We start from the raw sequence: 27845 nt of genomic DNA, 5'->3' as shown, positions 1-27845 counted from the left end.
GTTAGTAACATGGTTGTTAAGGGTCCCATTGACATTGCTTGTCAGAAGGTCGTAAAAAGGGGCTCACATGTCTCTGGGACATTGCAACCATCGTAAATATGAGTCATTGCCAAGGGCCTGAATTTTGATCCCATGTCCAATGGTTTTAAGTGTGAAAAGTGGTTCTAAGTCACTTTTTTCAGAGCCACTGTAACATTGAGTGGTCACTAAACAAACTGTTGTAAATCCAGGACGGCCTAATACAGATATGTTTATTCTCCTAGAGCAGATGTCTATAAACTTGGCAAATTTAACACTTGTGGACTTCAACTCCCAGAATTCCTCAGCCAGCTATGCAGTTGCCAAGTTTGGAGACCTCTGTCCTAGAGAATGCTGGGAGTTGAAGTCCCTCTCCCCTCCCACCCAAGCCCGAGGCAAAAGTTCTCCCGGCCTTCCGGCGCGGGGAGCCGTCAAGCGCGGGAGCCGTCGAGCGCGCGTCGCCTGTCGCAAAAACCCGCCGCGCGGGCCCTTAGCAACGGCCCGGCGGCCTAGCAACGCGTGCTTTCCCCTCCGCATGGCCGAGCCGGACCAAGAGGGCCGCGGCGCTTCGGCGACCGAGCTCGGCCAGGCGGTGTCGCGGCTGCTGCCCGGGCTGCAGGAGGAGTCTCGGGCGGCGCGTCTGAGGGCGCTGGGCGCGCTGAGGGCCCTGATGACGGAAGGGCCTCCGCCGGCGGTGCGCGAGGTCTTCGGGCCGGCGCTGCTGCGGCCGCTGACCCGCTGCCTCGCGGGAGACCCTGCCGAGCGGTGCCGCGAGCTGGCGCTGGAGCTGCTCCGCCTGGGGCTGGGCCAGGGCGCCCACCCGTCGGAGGCGCTGCCCGTGCTGATGCCGGCGCTGGCTCAGCGGCTCGGGCTGCCCCAGGGCCCCGGCGAGGCCTGCGAGGAGCTCCGCCTCGGGCTCCTCCAGCTGCTCACCGAGCTCCTCCGCCGCTGCGACCGCCGCGCCCTGGCGCCCTTCCTGCCCGAGGCGGTGGGCATCCTCCGAGCGGCCCTGCTCGACCCCTTCCCGCCCGCCAAGCGAGAGGGCTGCCAGGCGGCCGCCGCAGCCGCCTACGCCCTGCCAGGTGGGGGCCCCGGCCGCGCAGCTTTCGCACCCGGGGCCCGGCAGGGGAGGATGGGAGCTGGGATGCCCGGCTCACGGAGAAGGGGAGGGAGAGGGCGGGCTTCCTGGCGGGGGGGGGTTACGATTCTGATGAGCTTTTTGTCCCGCCGTAAATGTGTGTGTGTGTGAATTTATATTTTATATATATAGAATATACAATACATACATACATACACACACACACACACACACACACACACACACACACACACACACGGCGCCCGCAGTTGCCCTGCGGTAAGAGGGGTGGCCAGTAAATTCAATGACAGGCATACCTGACATGATCAGGGGTGTCCAACCTTGACCACTTTTAAGATTTGTGGGTGTCATTTCCCAGAGCTAGCCAGGGTATGATGGGGATTGAAATTCACGCGTCTTAAAAGATGCCTGGTAAGTAGGCAAGTAAGTAGATAGGTAGGTGGATGGCTGGATGGGAGGGTAGGTAGGTAGATAGATTTGGATGGATAGATATTGAGGGAAGGGTGATAGGTGGATGCATAGTAGACAGATAAACAGACAAGATAGGTAGGTAGATTAGATTGGTTGGTTGATTGATTGATTGATTTTTGGGATGGATGGATATAGAGATAGGTAGACAGACAGACAGACAGATGGTAGGTATGTAGGTGAATGGACGGATGGATATAGAGATAGATAGATAGATAGATAGATAGATAGATAGATAGATAGATAGATAGATAGATAAGGTGACAGACAGACAGATAATCTGTACATATATTGGCCATAAAAACTATTGTATGTATGTTTATTACATTTATATGCCACCCTCTCGTTATTGAGCAACTCTGTGTGTGTATATATGTATCATATATGTGAGTGGGAGTGTGTATAAAATGTATCACATATTCATATGCATTCACATACCACACATACCACATAGTATATATCAAACCACATGCACATAATACATATATGGAACCATAGATACAATGCTGTGGGTATATGTAACGCGCTGTTGGAAAAAGATTGCAGCACATTGCAAGTGTACCCCATCAGGGGAAGCATTTAGTAGATTTAAAGCCGTTTAAGGTCAGCCTTGTTTTATGTCGTTGGCATCAGCCTCAGGTCAGTTAGCACTGCCTGGCTTAGAACAAACCCTAAATAAGACCTACATTCCCCCTCCCGTTGCACTGAGTGGGCCCTTCTCTAGCATTTCCAGTCGCTAAATAAAACCTTTCCACCTTCCAGATCATTTTCACCTGCAGTCGGAAAGCTTGATCAACCCCTTAATGCAAGCCATTTCCCATCAACACTACAAGGTCCGGGTTGCTGTCATTCATGCCACGGGGTCCGTGATCCAATTCGGCAACGTCAAATCGCTGGATGATGTGCTTTCTCACCTCGCCCAGCGATGTTTTGATGACATTCCACAGGTAACGTTGGCCTGAGTTTAAATTCACTCCTTTTTTGTAAACTCAAGTGTCTTGCTGCAAAATCATTTGATTTGGATGGAATTGCAAAATGCACGATACATGGTTTCTTTCTCTCTACCCCTCATCCCCCCACCACCCGCTCCCCCGGTTTTTCATTCAGGTCAGAGAGGCTGTTATAAGCGTTGTTGGTGAATGGCTGCTGCACCTGCGGGATCGCTATTCCTACTTCCATAAATTAATCCCTCTCTTACTCAGTGGCCTGACTGATGAAATGCATGAGAATAAGTAAGTCAAACTCGAACTATTTTACACTCTCAGAGCTCTTGTCTATGAGGATGGTCAGGGACGTCAAAGTGCCAGGCACAATTGGGCAATTGAATTCCCACTCCTTTTTAAAATGTGTCGCCTTGCACACTTGTAAATAAATAAAATAAAACATCAGATTGCCCTGTTGTATCTGCAAAGATACCTCTATACCAGCTGTTTTCTGGATGTCTTGGATAGCAACTTCCAGAATTCTTAGCATGAACAGACTGGATGATACAACATGTGTGACATTAAACTTGTATACAGACGTTAGAGCTCTTGCATTGAGCAAAGAATTAACATCTTTCAGCCTTGTCTACCTAACATCGACAAAAAAAGGAAATGTGGAAGATTCCATACCGTCAAAAACCCTGTGCAGTTGTGAAGAAGCATTCTTGTATATGTATAGTCTTTGACTTAAAAGCACAATTGGGATTAGCTTTAATCAGAAATCACCTCCAAGGAATGGGTTCTTTTTTTAAAAAACGTAGCAGATTTAGTTTCTTATGCAACCATTTTTTTTTTAGGATATGTATTTTGCATAGAATCGACAATATTTGTCATCATTTTGCTTTGTGTTTAGGGAGCTGGCTTTAACTTACTGGAAGAAAGTGGGGTTGCAGTGGGAAAAAGAAAATGAAGACGATATTAAGGATAAACTCGATTTTTATACTGAGCCTTCTTATTATCCACCAGGATGTGAGTACAGTGTAAAACGCTCATAGTGCAAATTTTACTTTCTTTTTTTTTTTGCAAATTACTTCCCCAAGGTTTTATTGTATAACTTTTAAAAATAGGGCATTTGGAATATTTTCAAGAGAAAATATAAAGGACTTTTGGAGTTTCTCATTCCCTTCACAAATGAACAATGGTTTCCTTAAGATAGCCCTGTCAGTTTGCACAAATTTAATCTAAAATCTGCCCAGTTGAGCAGGTTTTTTAATGTTATGTGCTTTGTTAAATACTGTATTTGCTCCAGCTCCTAACCAGAACCCCCACAGATTACCAGAAGATTGATCAACATTTTGCTATTGTTAAGGAACAAGCCCTGTTATAATCTGCTACTTTTCAATCTATTTATTATTTACACTGGGGTTTGTCTGATTTAGAAGCATTGTGACATTCTTAGATTATATCTCTAGTAACAAAAGTTAACAGATAATTGTGTGGTCTATTAGAAATTTGACCTACTAAATTTGCACCCCCTTCTCTTAAGACTTTTCAGATTGTTTTCTGATGTGGTTCTTTTTCCCTATGTTAAAGATGTGGCAGATAAGCCTTCCATGGTAGGGCAGGTTTTTTGGCAAACGTGCTAGAGTTCAAGACTAAATGTGAAACAATATTGCTTTCATGGCCACTTCAGTATATCAGCATGCTATATATTATAATATACATATAAGTTCATTGAGAAGCTGAATCCTAACATGGGACAATATTGCTGTCTTCCACTTTCAAGATCTTTTAAATTCAATTTGTATTACTGCTGCTGTTAGTGCCCTTACATCTTCCTCCCAGACTGAATTGGAAAACGAACAATTCTTTAAGTAACTGGAGAAAGACAAAAGGCCTCTAAGGAAGGCCGGGGGATTAGGCTTCCATTTCACATATCTTCTCATGCAACCAGAAGATGGCCCAAGTTGGATGCGAGAGTGTGTTTGCATTCACTTAAGAGTCTCATTTATGGCTTTGAAGTTCAGAAGCGAAGTCTACAGTCCAATGCTTGAAAGCAGCTGGCTTTACCCATATTTTAAAAATACCATTCGCCCTCCATCCAACTGCCAGTAGTTCAGTTCTCACCAGCTCCAGGTCGACTCAGCTTTCTGTCCTTCCAAGGTCGGTAAAATGCAGACCCAGATTGTTGGGGGCCAGAGGCTGACTCTAAACCGCTTAGAGAGGGCTGTGAAGCACTGTGAAGCGGTCTATAAGTGCTATTGCTATTTTACTTTGTTTTGGGGGCCAGTACAAAAAAAAAACAAGTCACAGGAAGTCAGGTGCAACTTAACTTGCCTATTAATGTCGTTTGCGCTAATTTTTCTGCCCTTTGATTCCACCTAGATTTCCAACATCTGCCTCTAACAACGTATTTTTTCATCAATCAGCTGTTTGTTTAGTGGACTGGGAAAGAGCGGAGTCTTCTACCTCTAAAAGGCCCACCTGTCAGTTTCCCTGCCCGTCCCCGGCTTCTCCCCCAAGGATCCTCTTTCACCCCAGTCTCCTCCTAGCTGCAAGCTAATGAACCTGACACTTCTCTCTTTTTGTTCTTTGATCTCTGCTTGACAGAGATTGCAGGTCATTGGGAGAAGGAGAGAAAAGAGCTCAAAGCCACCCTAACAATAGACTGACTTTCTATAGAAAAAAAAGGGAGGGGGGAGGAGAAAAAAACCCCACCGCCTCAGGCTGTGGGTGCAGACAAGTTAAGGAAAGGTGGGGAGAGAGGAGCTTTTGACAGCGGTGAGATATCCTGCCCTGCGGGATGAAATAGCTGCATTTGCGCATTAGGAATGAAGGGAACTGTTGAAAAGGGCAAGTCAGAATTGTTTTCTGTGGGGGGGGGGAGGAGGGGGGGAAAGAGCGCCTCTGGTCAAAAGGGATGCCATTCTCACCTTCATCTTCTCAGATTTTTGTCTTTGACCTCTTTGTTGCCTGCTGTCAGTTTCTATAATCCCAATGCTTTTTCTTCCATGACAAAAAGAAGTCATACCTCAGAGTACCTTTGAAGATTCTTCCCTTTAAGTAGGTGCTTCACAAACACTCCTGCATATTATTATAGTTTTGCCTTGGGTTAGCCACACAAGCAGAGAGCCACAGGCGAGACCCTGAGAGGCTCCGAGGCTCCCGCTCCCCCTCAACCCCATCATCTAGTAACTTCCTGTGTTTTCACTTCCCAAAAGTGTAGGTTTCACACATCGCCATATTCGTGTGTGTCTCTAAGAAAAATTAAGAGAGAGAAACTCTCCAAAGTGGTAGGGAAAAGTAGCAGCAAATGAAAAACATTTGATGAAATGTGAGGGAAACAGAACCATAAAAACCATATTAAAAAAGACAACAAAAACTTCAGTTGTAGTAATCAACGTCTTTGTGTAACAGTTGTTTATATATTTCATCCTTGGGTCAATAAAAACAAGACCAAAAAAAAAACAACTTTGTGAAACTGGCACCTACATTTTAGGGTGAATTTTGGGGGCAGGAATTCGCTGGCATGGAATATCCCCAAGCCTTCGTACTAGTTACCCAGGTGTCATTTTCAGACTTAAAACTGAGAATATTAGAAGAGCTTGAGACTTTTTTGCTGCCTCTCCCTGAATTCTTTCCTCCTTCCTTTTTTTTTTCACCTAGTAACTCGTCCGGACCTGGGATGTCGAGAGCTGGTAACCAGAAACATCTTCAAAATACTTCCCGGCCTCTGCCACGATATCACCGACTGGGTCAAAGGCACCCGAGTGAAGGCATCTCAGCTCCTGTTTATACTGTTACAGCATGCGGAGGATCACATCACGCAACACATGGAACTCCTCCTGCGGACGTTGTACCGCGTGTGCTCTGATGAAGAAAGTAGCGTGATTAGCAACGTAAGTGTGCTCCTTTCGAAACCCTGCTGGGGAAAGGAGATCCTGCTAGCCTAAAGTTGACAGAGATTTGATCTAGGGAGACTATTTGGTCTGGTGGTTAAGGCACCAGGTGAGAAACCAGGAGACTGTGAGTTCTAGACACAAGCATGAAAACTGGCTGAGTGACTTCGGGCCAGCTACCAGGAGACACTGAGTTCTAGTCCTATCTTAGGCACGAAAGCCAGCTGGGTGATTTTGGGCCAATCACTAGGAGATGGTGAGTTCTAGTCCTATCTTAGACATGAAAGCCAGCTGAGTGATTTTGGGCCAATCACCAGTCACTTCTTCTCAGCCCAAGAGTGAAGGCAGATTGCCCAAGTAACCAGCCCAACATGTAACACTGACTATAACACCCATGGTAACGTGACCTGAGCTGTGATTATTAATTTTATTCAATATGCACAGAAGTAGGACGAAAAAGATGTGGAACCGGCTTTTTCCCTGACAGTTTCCAGAGATTTTTTCCATGTCACAGTATCAGACGGCTCGTGATTGATAATAAAATCTTCTGGGCCCCAAATTCCACTTCACCCTTTCCCCTCCCTCCTGCTTTTAGAATGTATTGGGGTTGACCCACAAGGGCATTAATTTTGTTAATCAACCTATCCGAGCCATAGCAGCTCCATACGGTTACTGTTCAGCAAAGTCTACTTTCCGTTTGATTATTGTACCGATCAGTGATGAGATTGTACAAATTGTGCTTCACCTGTGGTGCTGGCCAAAGTGGAGTAGTAAGAGCCTTTTAAAAATCATCAGCAGGAGATTAAAATGTAAAATGCCTTTGGGGGATAAATTCCATTTGCAAGTTATGCGTAGTTCACAACCTTTCTAGTTAATTTCACCACATTATCTCTTTCTCCTTTCCTGCCTATAATCCTCCCACAGTAATAAGGTATGTGTATCCCTGGATGAAGATTCAGGCTCTGGAGACTTACGTGCTCCCATCTTGCTGGTTCCCTTAATCTTGTCTAGAAAAAACATGAGTTCCTTTTGTGGCTTGCAACAAAGATAGCAAGCAAAATACAGTTTTCTCCAGATATTGTTATCTGTCAGCAGAATGATATCACTGGCAGCGGCATCTCCTGACCTTTGCAAATAGAAAGAGGCCAAACTTTAAAAGCGTTGAGTTCTATAGTCTTGTGTTTAACCCCTAAGCATCTCCAGTTAGAAACTGCAGTTAATCCTCGACCTAAGACTACGATTGAACCCCACATTTCTGTTGCTAATTTAGAGGGTTATTAAGTTGAGTTCTGCCCCCATTTTACAGCCTTTCTTGCCCCCATTGCTAAGCGGATCACCGCAGTTAGTAACAACTGTTCTTCTTAAGTTACTTCTTAAGTTAGTAACCCGAATGTGAAGTGAATCTGGCTTCTCCCATTGACTTTGCTGGTCAGAAAGTTACAAAAGGGGATCACGTAACCCCCGGGATGCTTCAAAGGTCATAACTATGAGTCGACTGCCAAGCGCCTGAATTTTGATCACGTGACCAACGGGGATGCTGCAATGGTCGTATGAAAAACAATCCTAAGTCGTTTTTGTAACCCCAAATGGTCACTAAATGAACTGTTGTATACCAAGGACTACCTGTAGTTTATTTTTAAAAAAAATACCTTTCTGAATCCTTGGAGAACCCTTCTGGATCAGTGGGACAAGGCTGAAATGGACTCCCTATTCAACAACGTCTCCTATTCCTGTCTCATAACGATAGGCTTAACTGGGAGCTGTGACCAGGATTCTTGATGAATAAATCCTGGCTTCTATCTAACAAGCATCCAAGCATGCAGGTTCCTAAGATGCCCATTTTTTTGGTATCCCTCTTAACAGCTAAGAAGAAAAAGACCTCTAGTTCAGACTTGGCTGTCCCCCGTCCCCATTCCTCTCTGAAAGAAAAATGAATAGAATAGAATAGAATAGAATAGAATAGAATAGAATAGAATAGAATAGAATAGAATAGAATAGAATAGAATAGCAGAGTTGGAAGGGACCTTGGAGGTCTTCTAGTCCAGCCCCCTGCTCAAGCTGGGGGCCCTATACTATTTCAGACAAGTGGCTGTCCAGTCTCTTCTTAAAAACTTCCAGTGATAAATAGAATTAAAATTAGAATAATGGAGTGGAATGGAATGGAATGGAATGGAATGGAATGGAATGGAATAGAATAGAATAGAATAGAATAGAATAGAATAGAATAGAATAGAATAGAATAGAATACCACTTCAGACAAATGGTTATCCAACATCTTTTTTAAAAAAAAAAACTTCCAGTGTTGTTCCACTGATTAATTGTTCTAACTGTCAAGAAATTTCTCCTTAGTTCTCGGTTGCTTCTCTCCTTGATTAGTTTCCATCTGTTGCTACTTGTCCTGCCCTCGGGTGCTTCGGAGAGTAGCTTGAGCCCCTGAGATATTGCAAACAAGGCATATTTTCCCCCCAGAACAATTTAGACAGCCCATAACCCATCATCCTAAGGTAGAACCTTTTCTTTGTTTCTTCAAAGCTGGCAAGAGGAACAGCTGTGTGAAAGGGATACTGTAAATCCCGTGGGGGCCTTTGTCTAAGAGGGACTGAGATCTTCCGTTCATCCAGGGGGGAAGTTGGAGAGGTCGTGCTGAAAGAAGACACGGGGTGCTTAATTTGGGGGCTGACATGAGATGTTTTTTACACCTGAATGAAATCATCTCCTCCGTGCACCTAATTGTGAACCAGGGATGGAACTGAAGGCCTGCGAGGCAATTCCTCAAGCATGAGAAAAGGGAGAAAGCAGTTGTCATCCTCCATTCTTCATCTTAAAAAAAAAAAAAAAGCTCCGCTGAGTTCATTCGGTCTTTAGCATCTTACAACCAGTTTCTCTCTGTGTATTTTGTTTTTTAAACAGTGTTTGAAAGCAACCAAGCTGATTGGAGCTTTTGTCAGCCCAGCGGTCTCTCTGAAATTAATCCTGTCCGATCTCGGAAAAGCACCCATGGCGTCTTACCTCACGATCCTGGCGGCGGTTATCCAGGGATCTCCCCGCCAAGTCTTGCAACCCCACTTGGTGTCCCTTGGCAACGCGCTCTGCAACCCTGAAGTCAGTCAACGGACGGAAGAGGTGAGGAGAAAACCCCAACTGAACGAAGCAGGCCTCTTTAGTTTACTTTATTGTCATTGCACCTCGTACAACAACGAAATCAAACACCATCTTCAGTGCACGTCATGACCGCGAAAATAAATGCACACATACATCCTTCACCCTCCACACATTGAACCGAAAACCCCCCGACACCGCACCAACACTGCACTATACAGTAGAATTCAAAAGAGCTCCTGCCCTGGGATAGAAGCTGTTTTTCAGCCTGTTTGTCCTTGTTTCTATTATTCTCTTGTACCGTCTGCCAGATGGTCATAGTTAAAAAAAAACAAAAAAAGGGTGCCCAGGGTGAGATGGATCTTTGAGAATGTTTTGAACTTTCTTAAAGCAGCAGGAGCTGTAAAGCTCTTCCAAAGAAGGGAGAGGGCAGCCAATTTTTCAGTCCATAGACGCCTTTTCTCTGAAGTTTGTTTAGCACCTTTAGCTTGTAACTTCAGTCATGAAATGAACCGTTGTAAGTCAAGGACTGCCTTGTAGCACACTCGGAGGTCGACCACTTTCGAAGCTGCGGGCACCACCCTCGCAGGACTCCCACATTTTATGCGATCGCCAGGCCTTGGGAGGTGCTACAATCTCATTCCCAAATCTTAGCCTCTCACAAGAGGTTTAAAAGAAATTGTGGGGTTTGGTCCATTAAACCCACCCACTCACCCCCCCTTTTTTTTAAGTAATGCTTGTCTCCCAAGGAACTCTGTATAAGCATGACAGACGTTTTTACCTCTGCAGGTACATTGTTGAAAAGCTCCTTTGGAGATGGAAGAGGAAGAGGCAGATAGGTTTTCCTTGGCTACGAACAGCCCACCCTGGATCGCTTGAGCAAGCGGAGCAAACCAGGAAGGGAAATTCCATTTCTGCCTTCTGGGAAACATGGCATAACGGTTTCTTTTTGATCTTTTTGGTAGGTCTTTTATCTGGAGCAGCTGCTTTGCTGTGTGGAAAGTCTGATTGAGCTGTGCCAGGAAGACTGCAAAGAAATAAGCCTCCAGCTCACCAAGGTTTTGGTGACCATCATGGCAATACCAACCGCTGGGCATTTACATGTAAAGGTAACAACCCTGAATGCCAGTCTGCTTAAGGTTCTTTTGTTGCAGGGTGTGATTCGACATCTGGAACGAGCTCTTACATGAATCTTCGCCTTTTCGCATTCCCAGAATTGATTAGCAGAAGCTACTTGAATTCAAAAAAAAAAATAGCCACACATATGCAAATTACTGGGCTAGCAACGCTGAGTCCGCATTTAGATTCCTGGTCCTATAAAGCATTTCCTTTACCATAAACCTTCTAACAAATCAGTATTTTGCCTCATGGGTAACAGCTAAGGACACTTTCAGTCATGTCCTCAGCCAGATCTGGCCCTCTAATTTCTTTGTAATTGGGATGCCAGGTGGAGAATTAGGTTTTCATTTTCCTTCATGCAATGCATGTGGTGCAGCCCTGAGCTTTGGCGTTCCTCTAAGCTGTCAGATAAAAAGCTGAACATCAAAATTGGAGTCACTATTGGTTGTGGCCTGCCAGTGGCCAGCTGAGCTGGCAGGAGACTCAGACAGTAAGGAGGTTGGGGAGGGACCTGGGCCAGTCCTGGACTCTGGGGAAGGCTCTGATAAGAGCTCTGCATCGGAGGCAGAGATGGGACCAGGGCCATCTGACAGTTATCAGCTGCCTTCGGAGTAAGAGATCAGTGGGGAAGAAGAATAGCTGGAGCCTGTTCCCAGTGTGCGCATGCGCAGAGCTGCCAGGAGAAGGGAACAGTTAAGGAACAAGGGTCAACTCGGGAGTAAGGGCACAGGTGGGCGGTGAATGGCCCCTCCCAGAGGGAATAAAGAGGAGCGAAAGGGGAGTGGGGTTTGCAGGAGACAATTAGTTCAATTCATGAGGGTGAAGATCTGTTCCTGACTTCTTGCCAAGTATTGTCTGCTACAGAGTGGTGCTTGGAAGATATCGGCCTGGCAGCTCTCCAAGCCTGATAAAGGTCTGTAGTTGTGAAATCTCGTGAAAGACTGTTTGGCAGGGCTTTGCCGGAGAGGAATTCACTTTAACCTAAATAAAAAGGGTTTAACGGGACGAGAAGCCTGCTTCATTATCTTGGGAAGCCCAGGCCAGAACCCTTATCGGCTAATTACATCCTGGATCTTGTCTTGAGTTCAGATTTCAAAAGTTAACCCCCAAAGCTGATACAGGGTAGAGACGCCCATAGCCCAAATCAAAGCAGCACCTCGGAATCAGAATCAGAGTTACTCCCTTAGTATAGGTAGTCCTCGACTTACAACCGTTCATTTAGTGACAGTTCAAAGTTACAACACCACTGGGAAAAAAGTGACCTGTGACCATTTTTCATACTTACGACCCACTGAAGCATCTCCACAGTCGCGTGATCAAATTTATGAGTTGACAATTCGGATGCTTGGCAGTGGACTCATATTTATGACGGTTGCCTCATGACAAGCGAAGTCAGTGGGGAAGGCAGATTCACTTTAATAACCACGTCACCAACTTAACAACAGCAATGGTTCCCTTAACAACCGCGGCAAGAAAGGTGGGAAAATGGGGTAAAACCCACTTAACAAACGTTTCACTTAGCGACAGAAATTTTGGGCTCAATTGTGGCCTTAAATCAAGGATGATCTGTATGTAGCCCAGTGAACCAATATAGCCTAGGTGTATCGGGCTTTGCAAAAACCATGAGCAAATCAGTTGTAATTTAGATTGGCATTTTGATTCCACTTCACTCTCTCCAGATTCTTGGCCCTTTCCAGGATCAGGGAAGAAAAATCCTTTTTCTTTCAGTATTTTCTTCGGTACTTGCCCTTTTCACCTCCACCCCCCAACCCAATGCTGAGCTTTAAAAGTTTGAGGCACCCTTTTAAAATTGGAGGCCAGCACCTGAGATGCCTCTGATAATGGATGTCTGCCCCCACCCCTTGTTTAGGACTATCCATGATGCTATAAATCACTTTCTTCTCCCATCAAACTGCAGATAAATCAGGCCGCCATCTTTTCATGGAAAGGCTTTGGTGGCCTACACAAACTTTGCTCCCAGACTCACTCCTTCGTTTAATGGCTATTCGGCTTCCTGTTCGGTTGCTTCTAGGCACAATAAACTACCTTGAGATTTACAGCTCTTTGCCACCGACAGGCAATTTCTCTCTCCACCCACCGCCCCCCCACCAGCCATAATTTTTAACTTTTAAAACTGTAAAATCGAACGCAGGTTAACATTAATAGTATTTTATGCACGCACAAAAAAAAAGGGGGTCAAAAGGGTACTTTGCCTTGTGGAATCCGGATGCCTAGACTTGTTCAGGAAGAAGAGAATCTAAGCATTTGGTCTTAGGATGCTGATTTTTAAACAAAAACAAAAAAAGATTCCTGGATAAATCTGGTTTAAAGGAAAGGAAGTTCATCAGGCAAGTCCTAAATCGCTAAAAGCATTCAAATAGGCATTCACCGGAAAGAAACACGCCCACCCCCAAAAGGGGAATTTGGGGACCAGATCACTTGATTTAGTACCACAAGCATCTCCTATATTTTCTTTTGGAGGCAGATAATTATGCTTCAGAGGGAAGGTGGATAGGCCTCATACAGGTGTGTGTTTCCCAGGATGTATCTTGTAAGCGATTGACAAATCAAATAAATACTAAAATGCGGCTGCTTTAAGAAACTCCCAACTGAGCATCTGGCATGTTCCAATGGCCAGTTCTCTTTCGATTCCAAAGCACTGTGGAGGCCACATGTTTGTCACTATCCATCTACAAGTATTCCTCGACATACAGCAGTTTGTTTAGTGACCAAAGTTGTTCTCCTTGTGCCCTATCCGTCATCAGACATTGGCGATCCTATTTTTATTAACATCCAGGTGAAAAAGGGCTGTTGAATTTTGTCCGAACCGGTCCTTTCGATTTTGAAGCCATAATGCTCTCCTTCTTTCCCTGGAGGATTAAGTGAAGGATGCTGTATTTTTCTGGGAATCCTTCAATAGTGAGGCCTAAATAGAGTCTCACTTTTCAGCAGAAAGTGAGAAGAAGAAGAAGAAGTAATTGTAATGATATCTTGTTAATACAAGATATCATTACAATTACTTCTTCTCCTTCTCCTTCTCCTTCTTCTTCTTCTTCTTCTTCTTCTTCTTCTTCTTCTTCTTCTTCTTCTTCTTCTTCTTCTTCTCCTCCTCCTCCTCCTCCTCCTCCTCCTCCTCCTCTCATATCCATCATCAGATGTTGGCAATCATGTAGGCGATCCTGTTTTTATCAACAGCCACACAAAAAAATGCTGTTGAGTTTTGTCTAAACCAATCCCTTCGATTTTGAAGCCATGAAGTTCTTCTGCCTGGACCTCAATTGCCTTTGATCTTTCCTGGGGGGATTTAAGTGAAAGATGCCATAATTTTCCCGATGTTGCATCCCATATCCAAAATATTCTGTCGCTTTCGTTCCAAGTTACAACCCTGGAAAAAAAGGAAGACCGTTTTTCACAGTTGAAAAACGTTTTCCAGCATCCCCCGTGATCACGATATCAAAATTCAGACGGTTGGCAACTGGTTTGTATTTATGGCCGCCGCTGTGCCCGAGGTCAGGTGATTCCCTTTTGCGACCTCCTGATGGGCAACGTCAACGGGGGAAGCCAGATTCGCTTAACAACCGTGTTGCTCGCTTATCAACCGCAGTGATTCACTCAACAGCTGAGGCAAGAAAGGGTTGCAAACCCCTTAACGGACGTCTCACTTAGCGACAGGAATGTTGGGCCCCGTTGTGGTCGTAAGCCGAGGGCTCCCCGCGTTGATTCTCCCTGTCTCTGCCCCATTCCTACAGTTGGAGGACGCGATGAGTGCGTTGGCGGAGGTCCAGCACATTCGGGATGTCACTGGCCTATACAAGCAGCACATCTCCCAGCTGATGGGATGGCTCTCCTCCACCCACGACGGCTGGAGCTGCTGCTCCCCTGAACTCCTGCAGCTGGATGTCATTGCTACTCAGTCAGGTGAGAAGGCTTGGAAGCGGGCAGGGACTGGACCTCTCCGCTCTGGGATCCCTGGACCGAGAGAGATGAAGGCAGCTTTATTTATCTATTTAGTAAGAAAAATGTTATTTGGCTGCCCAACTTACTCACGGTGACTCCACGTGACCTTAACAAAGGTAAAGCCCCAGTATAAAACCCAAGAAAACCACAACCTCCCTAGTGACAACAATCCGACCAGCCACTCCATGGGCTCAGGGCTGGGCTTAAAAAAAATGTTAACAACGCGGTTCTCTTCCCGGTTGCCGGGTGGGCGTGGCCATGGTGGGCGTGGCCATGGTGGGCGTGGCCATGGTGGGCGTGGCCTAGCCGGCCTCCTGCAGCAGGGCAGGGGAGGTGGGGGGCGTTTTTGCCCTCCCCAGGCTCCGGAGGCTCTCTGGAAGCTGGAAACAGGCCCATTTCGGGCCTTTCCAAAGTTCTAGGAGGGCCGTTTTATGCCCTCCCTGAACCTCCACATGCGCCCGGCACTTGACCTGCCTCCAAAACGGGCCATGTGGGGACTCCTGGAAGGGGTGGGTGAGGCCAGCCAGGAGTGGGGTTTGAGGGTTCTCCCAGCTGCACAGGACCTTAGCTAGGGGCTCCCCCGAACCCCTGCAAGCCCCCAGCAGCCCACCCCTGGATGGTCTCTCTATCCCTTTGGGATCCCCGCATCCATTGGCAGAACCAGGTCTTCAGGGTCTTACGAAAGAGTATCAAAGGGGGGGCAGTCGTCTCTCCAGAGGGATGGTGTTCCACAGGGAGAGACCCCAGAGGAGGTTGGAGGTGCCTAGCTTCCTCTTGAAGCCGTTTGCTAACTCTTCTGTTAAATGGGACAACGCAGTCGTTTATTTCGTCCTAGCGAGGCTGCTCACCCAGAAGTCTGTTCGTGATTCAGCTTATCCAACTAAGAGTTGACTGCCCGAATTGAACCCTCTTTAGGGGATGGCTTCTTTCAGAGGCTAACTTCGTTTGATACAAACCTCCACTGTTTCCACTTCCTCTTCCTAGGGCCTGTGATTGCTGAAGTCCTGAAGGATTTCATTTCCATCCTTAAAACCTGCCTTCAGACTTCCAGGGACCCTCGGATGCGTCTGAAGTTATTTTCTATCTTATCCCAATTGCTTCAGAACCCAGGCGAGACAGTCAACTCAAAAGGGTAAGCCTGATTTCATATCTTTAAGATCCGTGTCTGTCAACCTGGCCGGCTTTTTTTTTTTAAAGATGTGTGGACTTCAGTTCCCAGAATGCCCCAGCCAGCGGTTCTGCGAACTGGACACCACACCTCTTAAAAGTCAGCCAGGTTGGCAAAACGCTCCTTTAGACATTTTTCCCCGTTGGATTTTGCATTTGATGTCTAAAGACGAGATGTAAATTAGTTTTTTCACCGTTATACTAATCTCAGGCAAATGGGATTGAGTCCCAGGTAAGCGCCAGTTAAGCTACAATTTTTATTTCAGCTTTATTTCATTATTGCCCCAAATAGAGCTGTGGTGGCGCAATGGTTAGAATGCAAGTACTGCAGGCTACTTCTGCCCACCGCCAGCTGCAAGCAGTTTGGCAATTCGAATCTCAGCAGGCTCAAGGTCAGCTCGGCCTTCCGTCCTTCCGAGGTGGGTCAAAGGAGGAACCAGATTGTTGGGGGGCAAGAGGTTGACTCTGTAAACTGCTTAGAGAGGGCTGTAAAAGCACTACGAAGTGGTTAACAGATAATTAGAGTTGGAAGGGACCTTGTAGGTCATCTAGTCCAACCCCCTGCCCAAGCGGGAGACCCTACACCATTTCTGACAAATGGCAGTCCCATCTCTTCTTGAAAGTCTCAAGGGATGAAGCTGCCACAAATTCTGAAGGCAACTTCTGTCCATGGATTGATTGTTCTCACTGTCAGAAAATTCCTCCTTATTTCCAGGTTAAATCTCTCCTTGTTCAGTTTCCATCCGTTGTTCCTTGTCTGGCCTTCAGGTGCCTTGGAAAATAGCTTGACCCCCTTCCTCCTCTCTGGGGCAGCCCCTCCCTCAAATATTGGAAGGCTGCTCTCCTGTCTCCCCTGGTCCTTCTCTTCACTAGACTAGCCAAGCCCAGTTCCTGTATCCGTTCTTCATATGTTTTAGTCTCCAGTCCCCTCATCATCCTGGTTATATAAGTCTAAGTGTTAGTGCTAAAATCACTTTGTGTGAGATGGACGGCCCTACAAATTTGAGGAATAAATAAATCGATAACAAAGCAGCCTGACAGAAAGGAGAAAATCATGCCAGAAGAATGGGTTGTCCTAAGGAGCGTAGAAGCCTAGAAACGTCCAGGTGGCACCGTCCAAACCTTGTCAACAGAGTTCAGCTTAATGTTGATTTTACCACCCAGGTTCTGTTTATGATTTCAGATCCGCGCTTGCGATTGTGCAAGCTTCTTATGTAGAAAAGGTGTTCCTAAAACTTTCAGCTTTGGTGGGATATTTTCTCTCTCTCTCTCTCTCTCTCTCTCTCTCTCTCTCTTCAGGAACATTTCCTCTCTAGAGTTTGGCTAAAATGAAAGAAAGCCGGGGTGCTCTGAATCTGAATCCGTGCCCCTGGTTTGAAGTTCCTCGCTGCACGAGGCAGACACACACACACACACACACACACACACACACACACACGTGTTGCAATCTTATTGCATAAGGAGACTTTTGAAATATCTTTCTGACCACCAAGCCAACTAGGTCCTGGAGGCAGGATGGATTAATGAGGGGAGAGACATCTGAAATAGGACGGATTTGACTCTTGAGGAAAGACAAAAGTCGCCGGAGGCAGGGGAATGGAGATACTTTTCTTCCAATTTTTTTTTTTAAAAAAAATTGCACTTTTTAAACGTGATTCGCTTTCCCGGAAGACATTCCAAAGTGAGCGGCTCTTGTAAAGCCCTCCTTTTGTGGTTTTGACACATTTTATTTAAGGGATTAAAACAACCCATTACGGGGAGGGGGTAGGAAATATGTGAAGAGTTCCCATGGGTCATTTAGCCCAGACCACCTTGAAGCCAAAACCGGAGCCTGAAATCACTTGGAAGAAGAAAACAGCTGTGTAGGTTTTCACAGGGAACAAAAATAATAATGGAGTAAATAGTCTTCTTTTGAAAAGTTGGTTCAGGTTGATTACGTTTCCGGTCTGCATGATGGTTCTCCGAGGAGATTGCAAAGCACGATAACTGTCTGGCTAAAAAAACCAAAACGGCCTTGTGATGTACCGTTTTGTGCATTTATATTTTGCGTGCTGTGTAAGAAGAAGGAGAGGGATACGTTTTCAGAGCATGCAAACCAATCCATCCCTTGCATCATAAGGGCCACGTGCCAGCCTTTATTCAACCATGCCCAATAGATTGCAATATTTTTCGGAAGCTTGAAAACAAGGTCACGAACTCCAGAAGGCTTCCCTCCAGAATTGCAACCTGTCCCACAATTGGAACATTATACAGGAAATACGATAACTCTCCTAATATCTATACAATTGTTTTGTCCATAGTGCTTTCTTCCAAACGTGGGAGAAATTTCCTAACAGTGAGTACAATTAACCAGCAGAACAACTTGCCACCAGAAGTTGTGGGTGCCCCATCACTGGAGGCTTTTAAGAAGAGCCTGGACAGTCACTTGTCTGAAATGGTATTGTGTCTCCCACTTGAGCAGGGGGCTGGACTAGAAGACCTCCAAGGTCCCTTCCAACTCTGCTTTTCTAACAATGAGAGGCATTTAGTTAGCCATCTGGGAGCAAAGCCATCCTGGCTTTTGTGGTATGATTTTATTGAGTGTAGAGCTGTCATCCTTTTGGCAGCTGGTTCTTATATGCCACCTGCTGGAAGAGGGGAGCATGTAGAACAGGGGTCTCCAACTCTATTAGCCAAGCCACACATTCAGTATAGGAAGATGCTGTGGACTCCCTTATAGAAAGAGCGCCATCCATAATGGTCAACTGCTGTCTTCACGTTAATTTACTGCGACCCCGCAAAATGGCCAATCCTGCAAGCTTTGGGTAGCAGAAGACCAGCAAAATCATTTTTCCAGGCAGTGTTAGATTGGGTCCTTCATCGAAAGGCAGGCAAGAAATCGATTCCTAATCGGGATCAACATCTATTCCAAATGAAAACACATCTTTGAAGAGCCATCTTTGTTTAACCAAAGGTCGCCATTTAAAAAATGGGGGAATGCGAAAGAACTTCTTTCAAGACCCGAGCAAAGTTGCATTATAAATTATTTACGTGTATTCCTGGGACTATTTTAGAAATGAGATATTTCTAAATGTATAATGAATAAATAATGCACCTCGTACAAGCTCTTGTCAGAACGAGGTGATTTATTGCATCATTCCTACCATCCTGAGTATTGACTTCAGCATTTCTACCCCCACTCCCCCCTGTGATCAAGGCTGAAATTGTCCCGTGGGGAGAGAGGATCTGAATAGTGACCTTGTGTCCTAGGAAAATAGGAAGGTTGTCCTCAGTGGAGCAAGAAAGAACATCCAGTTTAATTCGGTCGGTTGAGCATTGATATTGTTCAGTTGCTATATTTATTAGCTCCGTATTTGGAACTTTCTCCAGACGTCCCTTCTAAGACTGAAGGCACCATAAGAAAGATCTGTCCTCCCTGACTTGGAACATCGGAAAAATTCTGCTTCTTAACTGAATCACGTCCTGCTGGAAGCTTGGCAAGCTTTGTCGGTTCATCAAAAGCGAATTTATACCTGCAGCAAATGTATTTTTACCAGAGAGAGAGAGAAAGAGAGAGACAGAGAGAGAGAAAAAAAGAAAGAGAGAGAGACTTGGACAGAGAGAAAAAGAGATAGAGACGTTTGAGACAGAGACAAAAAGAGACAGAGAAAAAGAGAGAACCAGAGACATTTGAGACAGAGAGAGAGACAGAAAGAGACAGAAAAAGAGAAAGAGAGAGACGTTGGAGACAGAGACAGAAAGAGGCAGAGAAAAAGAAAGAGAATGTGAGACAGATGTTTGAGAGAGAGAGACAGAGAAAAAGAGAGAGAAAAAGAAAGAGAGACTTAGAGAGAGAGAGAAAGAAATAGAAAAAGAGAGAATGAGAAATGTTTGAGACAGAGACAGAAAGAGAGAAACAAAGAAAGAGAGAGAGAGAGACTTAGAAAGAGAGACAGAGATGTTTGAGACAGAGACAGAAAAAGAAAGAGAAAGAGAGACGTTTGAGAGCGAGAGAGACAGAAAGAGAAAGAGAGAGACAGACGTTTGAGAGCGAGAGAGACAGAAAAAGAGAAAGAGAAAAAGAGACTTAGAAAGAGAGAAAGACAGAGAGACAGATGTTTGAGACAAAGAGACAGAAAGAGAGACGTTAGAGAGACAGAAGGAGACAGAAAAAGAGAAAGAGAGAGAGAGACTTAGAGAAAGAGGCAGGGACATTTGAGACAGAGAGAGACAGAAGGAGACAGAGAAAAAGAAAGAGAGAGAGAGAGAGACAGAGACGTTAGAGGCCAGCTGCTAAGAAACGTGTGGGATAAGCTCAAAATGAAAATTAAACTGATTTACAGGTAGTCCTCAACTTAAAACTGTTCATTTAGTGGCCATTCAAAGTTTTTTCACGCTTACAACGGTGGCATGTGATCAGAATTCAGACATTCAGCAACTGACTCACCTTTCTGACAGTTGCAGTGTCCCGGGGATTCTCGACCTTCCAACGAGCCGAGTCAAATGGGGAGGCCAGATTCACTTCACAAACCGTTTTACCAACTTAAGCAACTGCAGTGATTCCCTTAACAACTCTTCCAAGGAAGGTCATAAAATGGGGCGGGGGGAAAATTCACTTAACAAACGGTCTCGCTTGGCAACCAATATTTTAGGCTCCACTGGGGTCATAACCCGAGGGCTACCTGTGTGTACCTCATGACACTTTTAATCAATGCGATTAATATACACCATTCGTCATCTCAGCCCCCCTTTTCCTGTTCAGGAGCATCCTTTGTGGCCGCCAGCCCTGGGACACCCCCCCCAAAAAAGATACTTTTAAACCGAAAACTCCTCCAGGTTAACCTGGGGTGGGTCCAACCTGAGAGTAAGCGGTCCAGGAAGAGGAAAGGGGTTTTCTTCCTCCTTTCCACTCTTCCTGAAACATTGCTTCTAGAAAGTCCCTTTGCTCCCCTTCCCCTAAAAAAAATCCGAAGTAATGAAATATTGTTAACGTCTCCTGTCATCGATGAGGATTTTCGTTTCCCCCCCCCCTCCTTCCCCAACCTCCCCATTTTCTTGTTCCCGCACCCTTCTTCCTGTTCGGGCTCTCTTGTTTTCCAAAGTCTTAAAAATGTGCCTTTTCATCCTCCCTGTCATTCCAGCACGTTTGCACAAAGCTTTTTCATTCGGCTCCTCTTTTGTTTTTGGCTCCAGGCAGTTCGGTAACTACCTTGAGATCGTGATAAAAGACATCCTGTCTCCTAATCTCCAGTGGCAGGCGGGAAGAACAGCAGCTGCCATCCGCACCACGGCTGTGGCTTGCCTCTGGGCGCTGATTTGCAGCGAACTGCTCTCTCCAGAAGAGGTAAAATGTCCTGTGCCCCCACCTCAAACACCGCTCCTTCCCCGCAAACATCACATCAGATCAGCCTCAGTGAAAACCCAGCAAGGAAACACACTGTCACCTCGAAATGCAGGTCAGCTCTACAAGCTGTGCTTCGTCTTAAGGCTGCTCCGGGTTGAATCTAGCCATCTAGAATAGGGGTGTCCAACCGTGGCGACCGTGGTGGACTTCAACTCCCAGAATTCCCCAGCCAGCAACCTTGGTGGTTTTAAGACTGGTGGACTTCAACTCCCAGAATTCCCCAGCCAGCAACCTTGGTGGTTTTAAGACCTGTTCACTTCAACTCCCAGAATTCCCCAGCCAGCAACCTTGGTGGTTTTAAGACTGGTGCACTTCAACTCCCAGAATTCCCCAGCCAGCAACCTTGGTGGTTTTAAGACTGGTGCACTTCAACTCCCAGAATTCCCCAGCCAGCAACCTTGGTGGTTTTAAGACTGGTGCACTTCAACTCCCAGAATTCCCCAGCCAGCAACCTTGGCGATTTTAAGACTGGTGGACTTTCAACTCCCAGAATTCCCCAGCCAGCAACCTTGGTGGTTTTAAGACCTGTGCACTTCAACTCCCAGAATTCCCCAGCCAGCAACCTTGGCGATTTTAAGATTGGTGGACTTCAACTCCCAGAATTCCCCAGCCAGCAACCTTAGTGGTTTTAAGACTTGTGCACTTCAACTTCCAGAATTCCCCAGCCAGCAACCTTGGCGATTTTAAGACTGGTGAACTTCAACTCCCAGAATTCCCCAGCCAGCAACCTTGGCGATTTTAAGACTGGTAGACTTCAACTCTCAGAATTCCCCAGCCAGCAACTTTGACAACTTTTAAGATCTGTAGACTTCAACTCCCAGAATTCCCTAGCCAGCCAGAATCCTGGAAATTGAAGTTCATAGGTCTTAAAGTTGCCAAGGTTGGACATCCCTGATCTAGAATATCCCAGCTGAGAACAACTGCCCCCCAAAGCCCCTAACTTCAGGCTATGAAGGAAGAGAGAGGGACAGAAGCAAGCTTTATAGCTGAGTCTGGTCAGCCATTCCCTCCCTGAGCCTTTTCCTCCTGTTTTTCCAGAGGAGCAGGAAAACCATGCTCTTCCAAGGAGCCTTTTTCAGTGCAGGGGGTGGCATTTTAAAGCAGGTGCCAAACAGGGGGTTGGCTCTTCCAGGGTTGAGATGAGGTTTGAGGTTATTGTTATACTGCTTTTAATTCGTATTTTCTTTAGGGGGTTGACTATAAGCCTTCTGGAATCTACAATAAGCTGGGGAACACGTGAGCTTTACGAAATTAAATTAAAAGAGTTTTTTAAACCCTTGCCAAACTAGTGCTTGGGAAGGATAGGTTAGCCTGGGATCCTGCCCAAAAATAAAAGTTATGCTAGAGGTGAAAAGGAGTCAGCGGTGAGCCAACAAGGAAAGAACGGTGTCTTAACTCCCCTCCACCCCCAAGTTTGAAACCCTCAGATGTGTTGGGCTGGGGGCGGGGGGAGTTGTTTGAAACTTGAGCATTTTTTGTTTGGGAGGGGGGGAAATGCAAGCTTCTAATCTCCTTTTGACTTCAAAGGCTCGGGCTGGTTCTATCCCATTGTTCAGTGAGAAGTCAACCTGCTCTCGCTTTTCAACGTCTGGCGAAATGAGTCCGGACCATTAGGCTGACTGATACACATCTCGTCCAATTAAACCCTCTGAAACATTCCGTATTTTTCAAAGACACGAAACAGCTGAAAACAATCTTTTAACACACAGGAGAGACCAAACAGACCTGGACCGCTGAGAGATCCTGATTCAAAAGGACAAAAAAGTGATTTGCAGCAGGACAAGGTCTTGAAGGGGGCCTGGTTCAAACTTAAAGTCAAAAAATCCACGGCAAGCTTTGACCTCTAGGATTCTTACGGGAGAGTTCTGCCCATTAGGCTTTGAAAAGGCCAGGCCCGAAAGTAGACTTAATCAGGGACATTGATCTTCAAATCCATCAATCTAAGGCTGGGTCCCAGTCTCCAAACACCCGGGGGTTTTCAGAAGGGGTACGTGCCAGCTTCCCATCCATCCTCATGGTTCTAAATCCCAGAAAATAAAAAATAAAAAAGATCCTGCTTGATTAAGGCAGTGACTTTCCCACCGGGCAACTTGAAGAGGTGTGGACTTTCAACTCCCAGAATCCTCCAGCCAGCAAATTCTGGAAGTTGGAATCCTTGCATCCTAAAAATTGCCAAGTTTGGAAAACATTGGCTTTAAGAGGTTCTTAAGGTAGTACTTGCATGTCTGAAGGGAAACCAGTTTTCCCTTCAAATCAATTTTTGATTATTGTTTTAATGGCTATAAAAATAAAAATTGGGCCAGGAAGAGCAACAGAGTTGGAAGGGACCTTGAAGGTCTTCCAGTCCAACCCCCTGGCTCAAGGAAGAAACGCTATACCATTTCAGACAAACGGTTGTGGAGTCTCTTCTTAAAAGCTTCCAGTTCCGACTTCCGAAGGCAGTTTTTTCCACTGATTAATTGTTCTCATCATTAGGAACTTTCTTCTTAGGGCTAGTTTGCTTCTCTCCTTGGTTAGTTTCCATCCGTTGCTTTCCGTTTATCCTATCTGTGGATGCTTTGGTAAATAAGTTGACCCACTCTTCCTTGCGGCAACCCTTCATGTATTTTTGCAAACCTAGTCCCAAGAGAGACTACAGCAGGTTTGCAAATCCTGTAGCTATTATAGAAATGGTTTCCTCCAACTCCAGTAGAAAGCATGTGGAGGGGGAATTTCTCCTTCGTGATTTGCGTGGTCTGTTGTTGAAGAACGCAGTGATGCTGTTGAGACTTGGATATGGTGGCTGCTTACAGCCAAGACAGTAATATCGACTTAACTGTCAGACTAAATCATTGGAAGATTTAGGCTCAGAAACCCCACGAGGTACGCAGCACAGCTTTCAGGTTTTTCCATTAGTACAAATTTTCGATTTCTTACTCGGAACTTTGAATCAATTTGAACACAAAGCAGGCCGAATATAGATGGGCAGAGGAGGCAAGAGAGAGGGGGGAAAAACGGCAAGTCTACGTTCTGATTGCTCGTGTAGGCAAGGCAAGATTGAGGTGGGACGTTGCACAGAAATTTGGACAGGAGCACCATCTCCTGGAGCAAGAACGAAATGCTAACTTGAACCAATTTGTCACCCTTTCCAAACCTGTCCCAACGGGCAGTGGATAAGATTCTTATTAAATCAGCTTTGTTTGCTTACAAAATAACGCACCACCTGCAGAAATGAGTGTGGTTTGGATTTCAGAATGCGGGAAGGGCAGCTCTTGAGAAAACCAGAAAATTCTGGACCGTGAGGAGTGCCTTGGATGCCGAGAGTTACTTTAGGCAAAGGTCTTGCCTGTGTTTATTCAGTTATTTACTCCAATATTATTAGTGGGAGATTTTATTTTTGTCTTACCTTCCAGCACTATATTATGCGCTGTTCTTAAAACTCTCTGCTTCAAAGTCGTCATCTTTGCAGCAGGTGACTGATGCAATCTGAGAAATATAATTGTAAGCCCTTCTCTTGGGGCTGTGCGGTGCTTCTGACCTTGTGTTGTCATTTCACAGTTGAACTTTCTACAGCTATTAAACAAAGTGGAAGGGCAGCGGGGGGAAAAAGCAGCAGGGACGCCCAGTGCAATAAAATTCCAATTAAAGATGAAGAACAAGCTAGCTAATTTGCATGCTTCTCCCCTTTGTTTCCTGTATCCTCTGCAAATCTCTTCCTGCCCGTGAAAACAAGGAACTTTTAGATGAATGTTGTTTCAAACGAGGAGGAACCTATAAAATTATACTATATGCTGCCACATCTTGCCCATAAACAAAAATACATAATTCAGAAATAAAATCACAGAGAGATGGCTGCTAAAAGGATGCTTGCTTTTTTAAAAAAATTATTATCTGCTTGATTAACCTTGCCCCCATTCTTACTTTTCAGCTGGATTTGTGGTGTTCTCTCTATAACAGATCTGGCTTGAGATAATGATTCAAACATCAAATGCAAGCTACTTAATGAAGGTCTTTTTCCTAAATCTGGTGATTTCTTGCTTTCACAGTTGCAAAATGTCAGAGATGCCCTGATGCCTCAGATCATTGTGACGCTGGAGGAAGATTCCAAAATGACCCGTTTGATATCTTGCCAAATTATCAGGACTTTTTTAGACAACTGCAGAAAGCAGCCCGAACTCAGCAAAATTTATCCAGGTATTTTAGAGGGATAAACGGCAGGGGTGGCTCAGTCTTTTTAACTTCCCCTAGAATGAGAACCTGGCTGTTTAGGAAGAGTGTTTTTTCAAACTTGACAGCTTTGAACACGCAGATTTACAGTCCAGTTTCTAGATACATTCCTCCTCTCCCCCGTTCTTTTTTTTTTTTCTTTTTCTGGTCTGCTAAATTGTGGACGAAGTAACAACAAAATATAGGAAGGACTAAATGGAGACAACATTGTTATCATAGCCAAACATATCAAATAATTTTTCTTGCAATATTCACAGTAGCATGTGGTAACTCAAGAGTGTCTTGGTTTAATTTCCTACATATAAAGCAACGTATGAGAAAAAAACAGTGACTAATTCATACATGAAAATGTATCATGTAACAGAAAATCATTCTGTCAAACCTTTTAAACTAAGAATGATGGTCATTGGCATAACCTTTTTTCTGTGTTTTTTTAAAGTTAGGCAGTTTTAGAAAACGAAAGAATTAAAGCTGAGGTAAACTGTCATATTCACGAAGTCCGGGAAATGACCCCACAGTTTCTTTCTTCAGAAATCTTGAAGCGCTTGGATGACGTCTCGCACGATGTCCGTTTGGCAGCTGCTGATGCCTTAACCAGTTGGTTCAGATGTATAAATGACCCGGAGACAAAAGCCCTTCTGAAAACCAACATCAAGGTCCTCTACCAAGAGTTGTTAGTTCACCTGGATGACCCTGACCAAAATATCCAATTGGCTGTTTTAGGTAATTATGCCGTTCAGTAAGCTCTGATTTCCCTGAGATTTTAAAAAAATAAAATTTCGCTAACTACTTTGACGTTGCTTGATAATTGCTTCCAACTTCCTAGTGGCACGCTCTCAGGAAATAGTTTAGTTTACTTTATTGTCATTGCACCTTGTACAGTGAAATCAAACACCATCTTCAGTACACATCGTGACCATGAAAATAAACACAAACACACATCCTTCACACACCACACATTGAATTGAAAACCCCTGACACCGCATTCATATTGCACTATACGGTAGAATTCAACAGAGCTACTGCCCTGGGATAGAAGCTGTTTTTCAGCCTATTTGTCCTTGTTTTTATTATTATTCTGTACTGTCTGCCAGGTGGTAATAGTTCAAAAAAAGGGGTACCCAGGATGAGATGGATCTTTGAGAATGTTTTGAACTTTCTTAAGGCAGCGGGAGCTTTAAAGCTCTTCCAAAGAGGGGAGAAGGCAGCCAATGATCCTCTGGGCAATGACAGTTAACCCTCTGGAGTGCTGTCCTATCTGTCCCTGTGCAATTGGCAAACCAGACAGAGGTGCAGTAAGTTAAGATACTCTCTATGGTGCAGCGGTAGAAGGTCACCAGCAGTTTTTCATTCCGTTGTTGTTTCCTGAGAAGTCTAAGGTAGTATAATCTCTACTGGGCCCTTTCGACCAGGACTGCAATGTGAGCACCCCAGGTCAGGTCCTCTTTTAGGGTAACACCCAAAAACTTAAAACTGGCCACTTGCTCCCCTCGGTCTCCATTGATAAGCAAGGGCTGGATGTCTGATCTGTTCCTTCTATAGTCCACTATAAGCTCCTTGGTCTTACTGGTGTTGAGGACCAAGTTATAATTGATAATTACGGCTCATTGGTGTTCCGAAATTGTTTTTGAGAAATTGTATGCCCTGAACCCTGAGCCATTTTCATAACTCCAGCAACTTCTGTTTTGTAGATACTTTGAAAGAAGGGGGCGTTCTCTATCCAGACCTCTTGGCGAAGGAAATTGAAGGAGTCGTACACAAACATCGCACTCCAATCTACTGTGACCAGCTACTTCTGCACCTTGAATCAACAGGATGGAGCTATTCTGAGTCCTAAATGCCTCAGTGTGCCTTGATTAATAATGCCTTAATTAATTAAAAATGGAAATCTTTCCATCTGTTCCCCAGAAAACAGGCACTTCAATAAAGAGAGACATTTTAAGCTGGAAGAGGCTAAAATTCATATCCTCCTTGCATATGTGAACACTGCAAAAAAAAACCCAAAACCCTTCAATAATATTTATTGCTGCCAATCCTAAAACTAACGTTTTTGCGGTTAAGTTTAAATAACAAAATGGCAATGTGCTGGTCAAGCTGATATGTAGCTTGAATGACCCACATCGAACAGAGTGAAAGCTCTTTTATTCTGCAAACATTGTTAAAATGGATAGTTTTTATTAAATTAACAGTAGATTGAATTCATTTTTATATGTGATACTAGATAGCCACAGGAGCAAAAGGCAAGGAATTTATCTTTGTCTTAAAATTCATGGCGTGTATCAAATCTAAACACCAAACTCAGTATGTTTTTGTAGTACTTTGATTTATGATGAAATAAGAGCAGTGTTGTATATAAACATAATTCGAGAACAGGTTTTGATAAGAAGTTTCAAATGGATTATTAATGAAGATACTCTTTTTTCAGAGTCTTTATGAGTTTCGGTGTTCATTGGTTATGCTTTCACTAATTGCTCTTGATTTTAATTCTCGCTTTGTTTTTACGATAT

General features: G+C 44.8%; 1 protein-coding gene across 1 annotated transcript; it reads left to right on the top strand.

Annotated features, from left to right (window-relative positions):
- The first annotated feature begins 396 nt into the window (after window positions 1-396).
- On the top strand, window positions 397-27297 carry DNAAF5 (dynein axonemal assembly factor 5). The gene is made up of 13 exons (XM_026704305.2): window positions 397-1100; window positions 2348-2532; window positions 2693-2817; window positions 3422-3537; window positions 6175-6407; window positions 9318-9530; window positions 10472-10615; window positions 14375-14543; window positions 15567-15714; window positions 20922-21072; window positions 25158-25305; window positions 25870-26061; window positions 27030-27297. Exons 1-13 carry the CDS (start codon window positions 554-556, stop codon window positions 27173-27175), a joined length of 2517 nt encoding a protein of 838 aa, XP_026560090.1. The 5' UTR covers window positions 397-553; the 3' UTR covers window positions 27176-27297.
- The last annotated feature ends 548 nt before the right edge of the window (window positions 27298-27845 follow it).

The sequence above is a fragment of the Pseudonaja textilis genome, chromosome 14 (genome assembly GCF_049901715.1).
Source record: "Pseudonaja textilis isolate UNSWEBS1 chromosome 14, rPseTex1.2, whole genome shotgun sequence".
Lineage (NCBI taxonomy): Eukaryota > Metazoa > Chordata > Lepidosauria > Squamata > Elapidae > Pseudonaja > Pseudonaja textilis.
The sequence above is the reverse complement of the archived record's forward strand: the minus strand, read 5'-3'. Positions and strand labels throughout refer to the sequence as shown.

Coding starts and splice junctions, on each gene's coding strand:
- DNAAF5 (XM_026704305.2), top strand. CDS start 554: ATGGCCGAGCCGGACCAAGAGGGCCGCGGCGCTTCGGCGACCGAGCTC. Junction 3,538..6,174: donor TTCTTATTATCCACCAGGAT/GTGAGTACAGTG, acceptor TTTTTCACCTAG/TAACTCGTCCGGACCTGGGA. Junction 9,531..10,471: donor TCAGTCAACGGACGGAAGAG/GTGAGGAGAAAA, acceptor TCTTTTTGGTAG/GTCTTTTATCTGGAGCAGCT.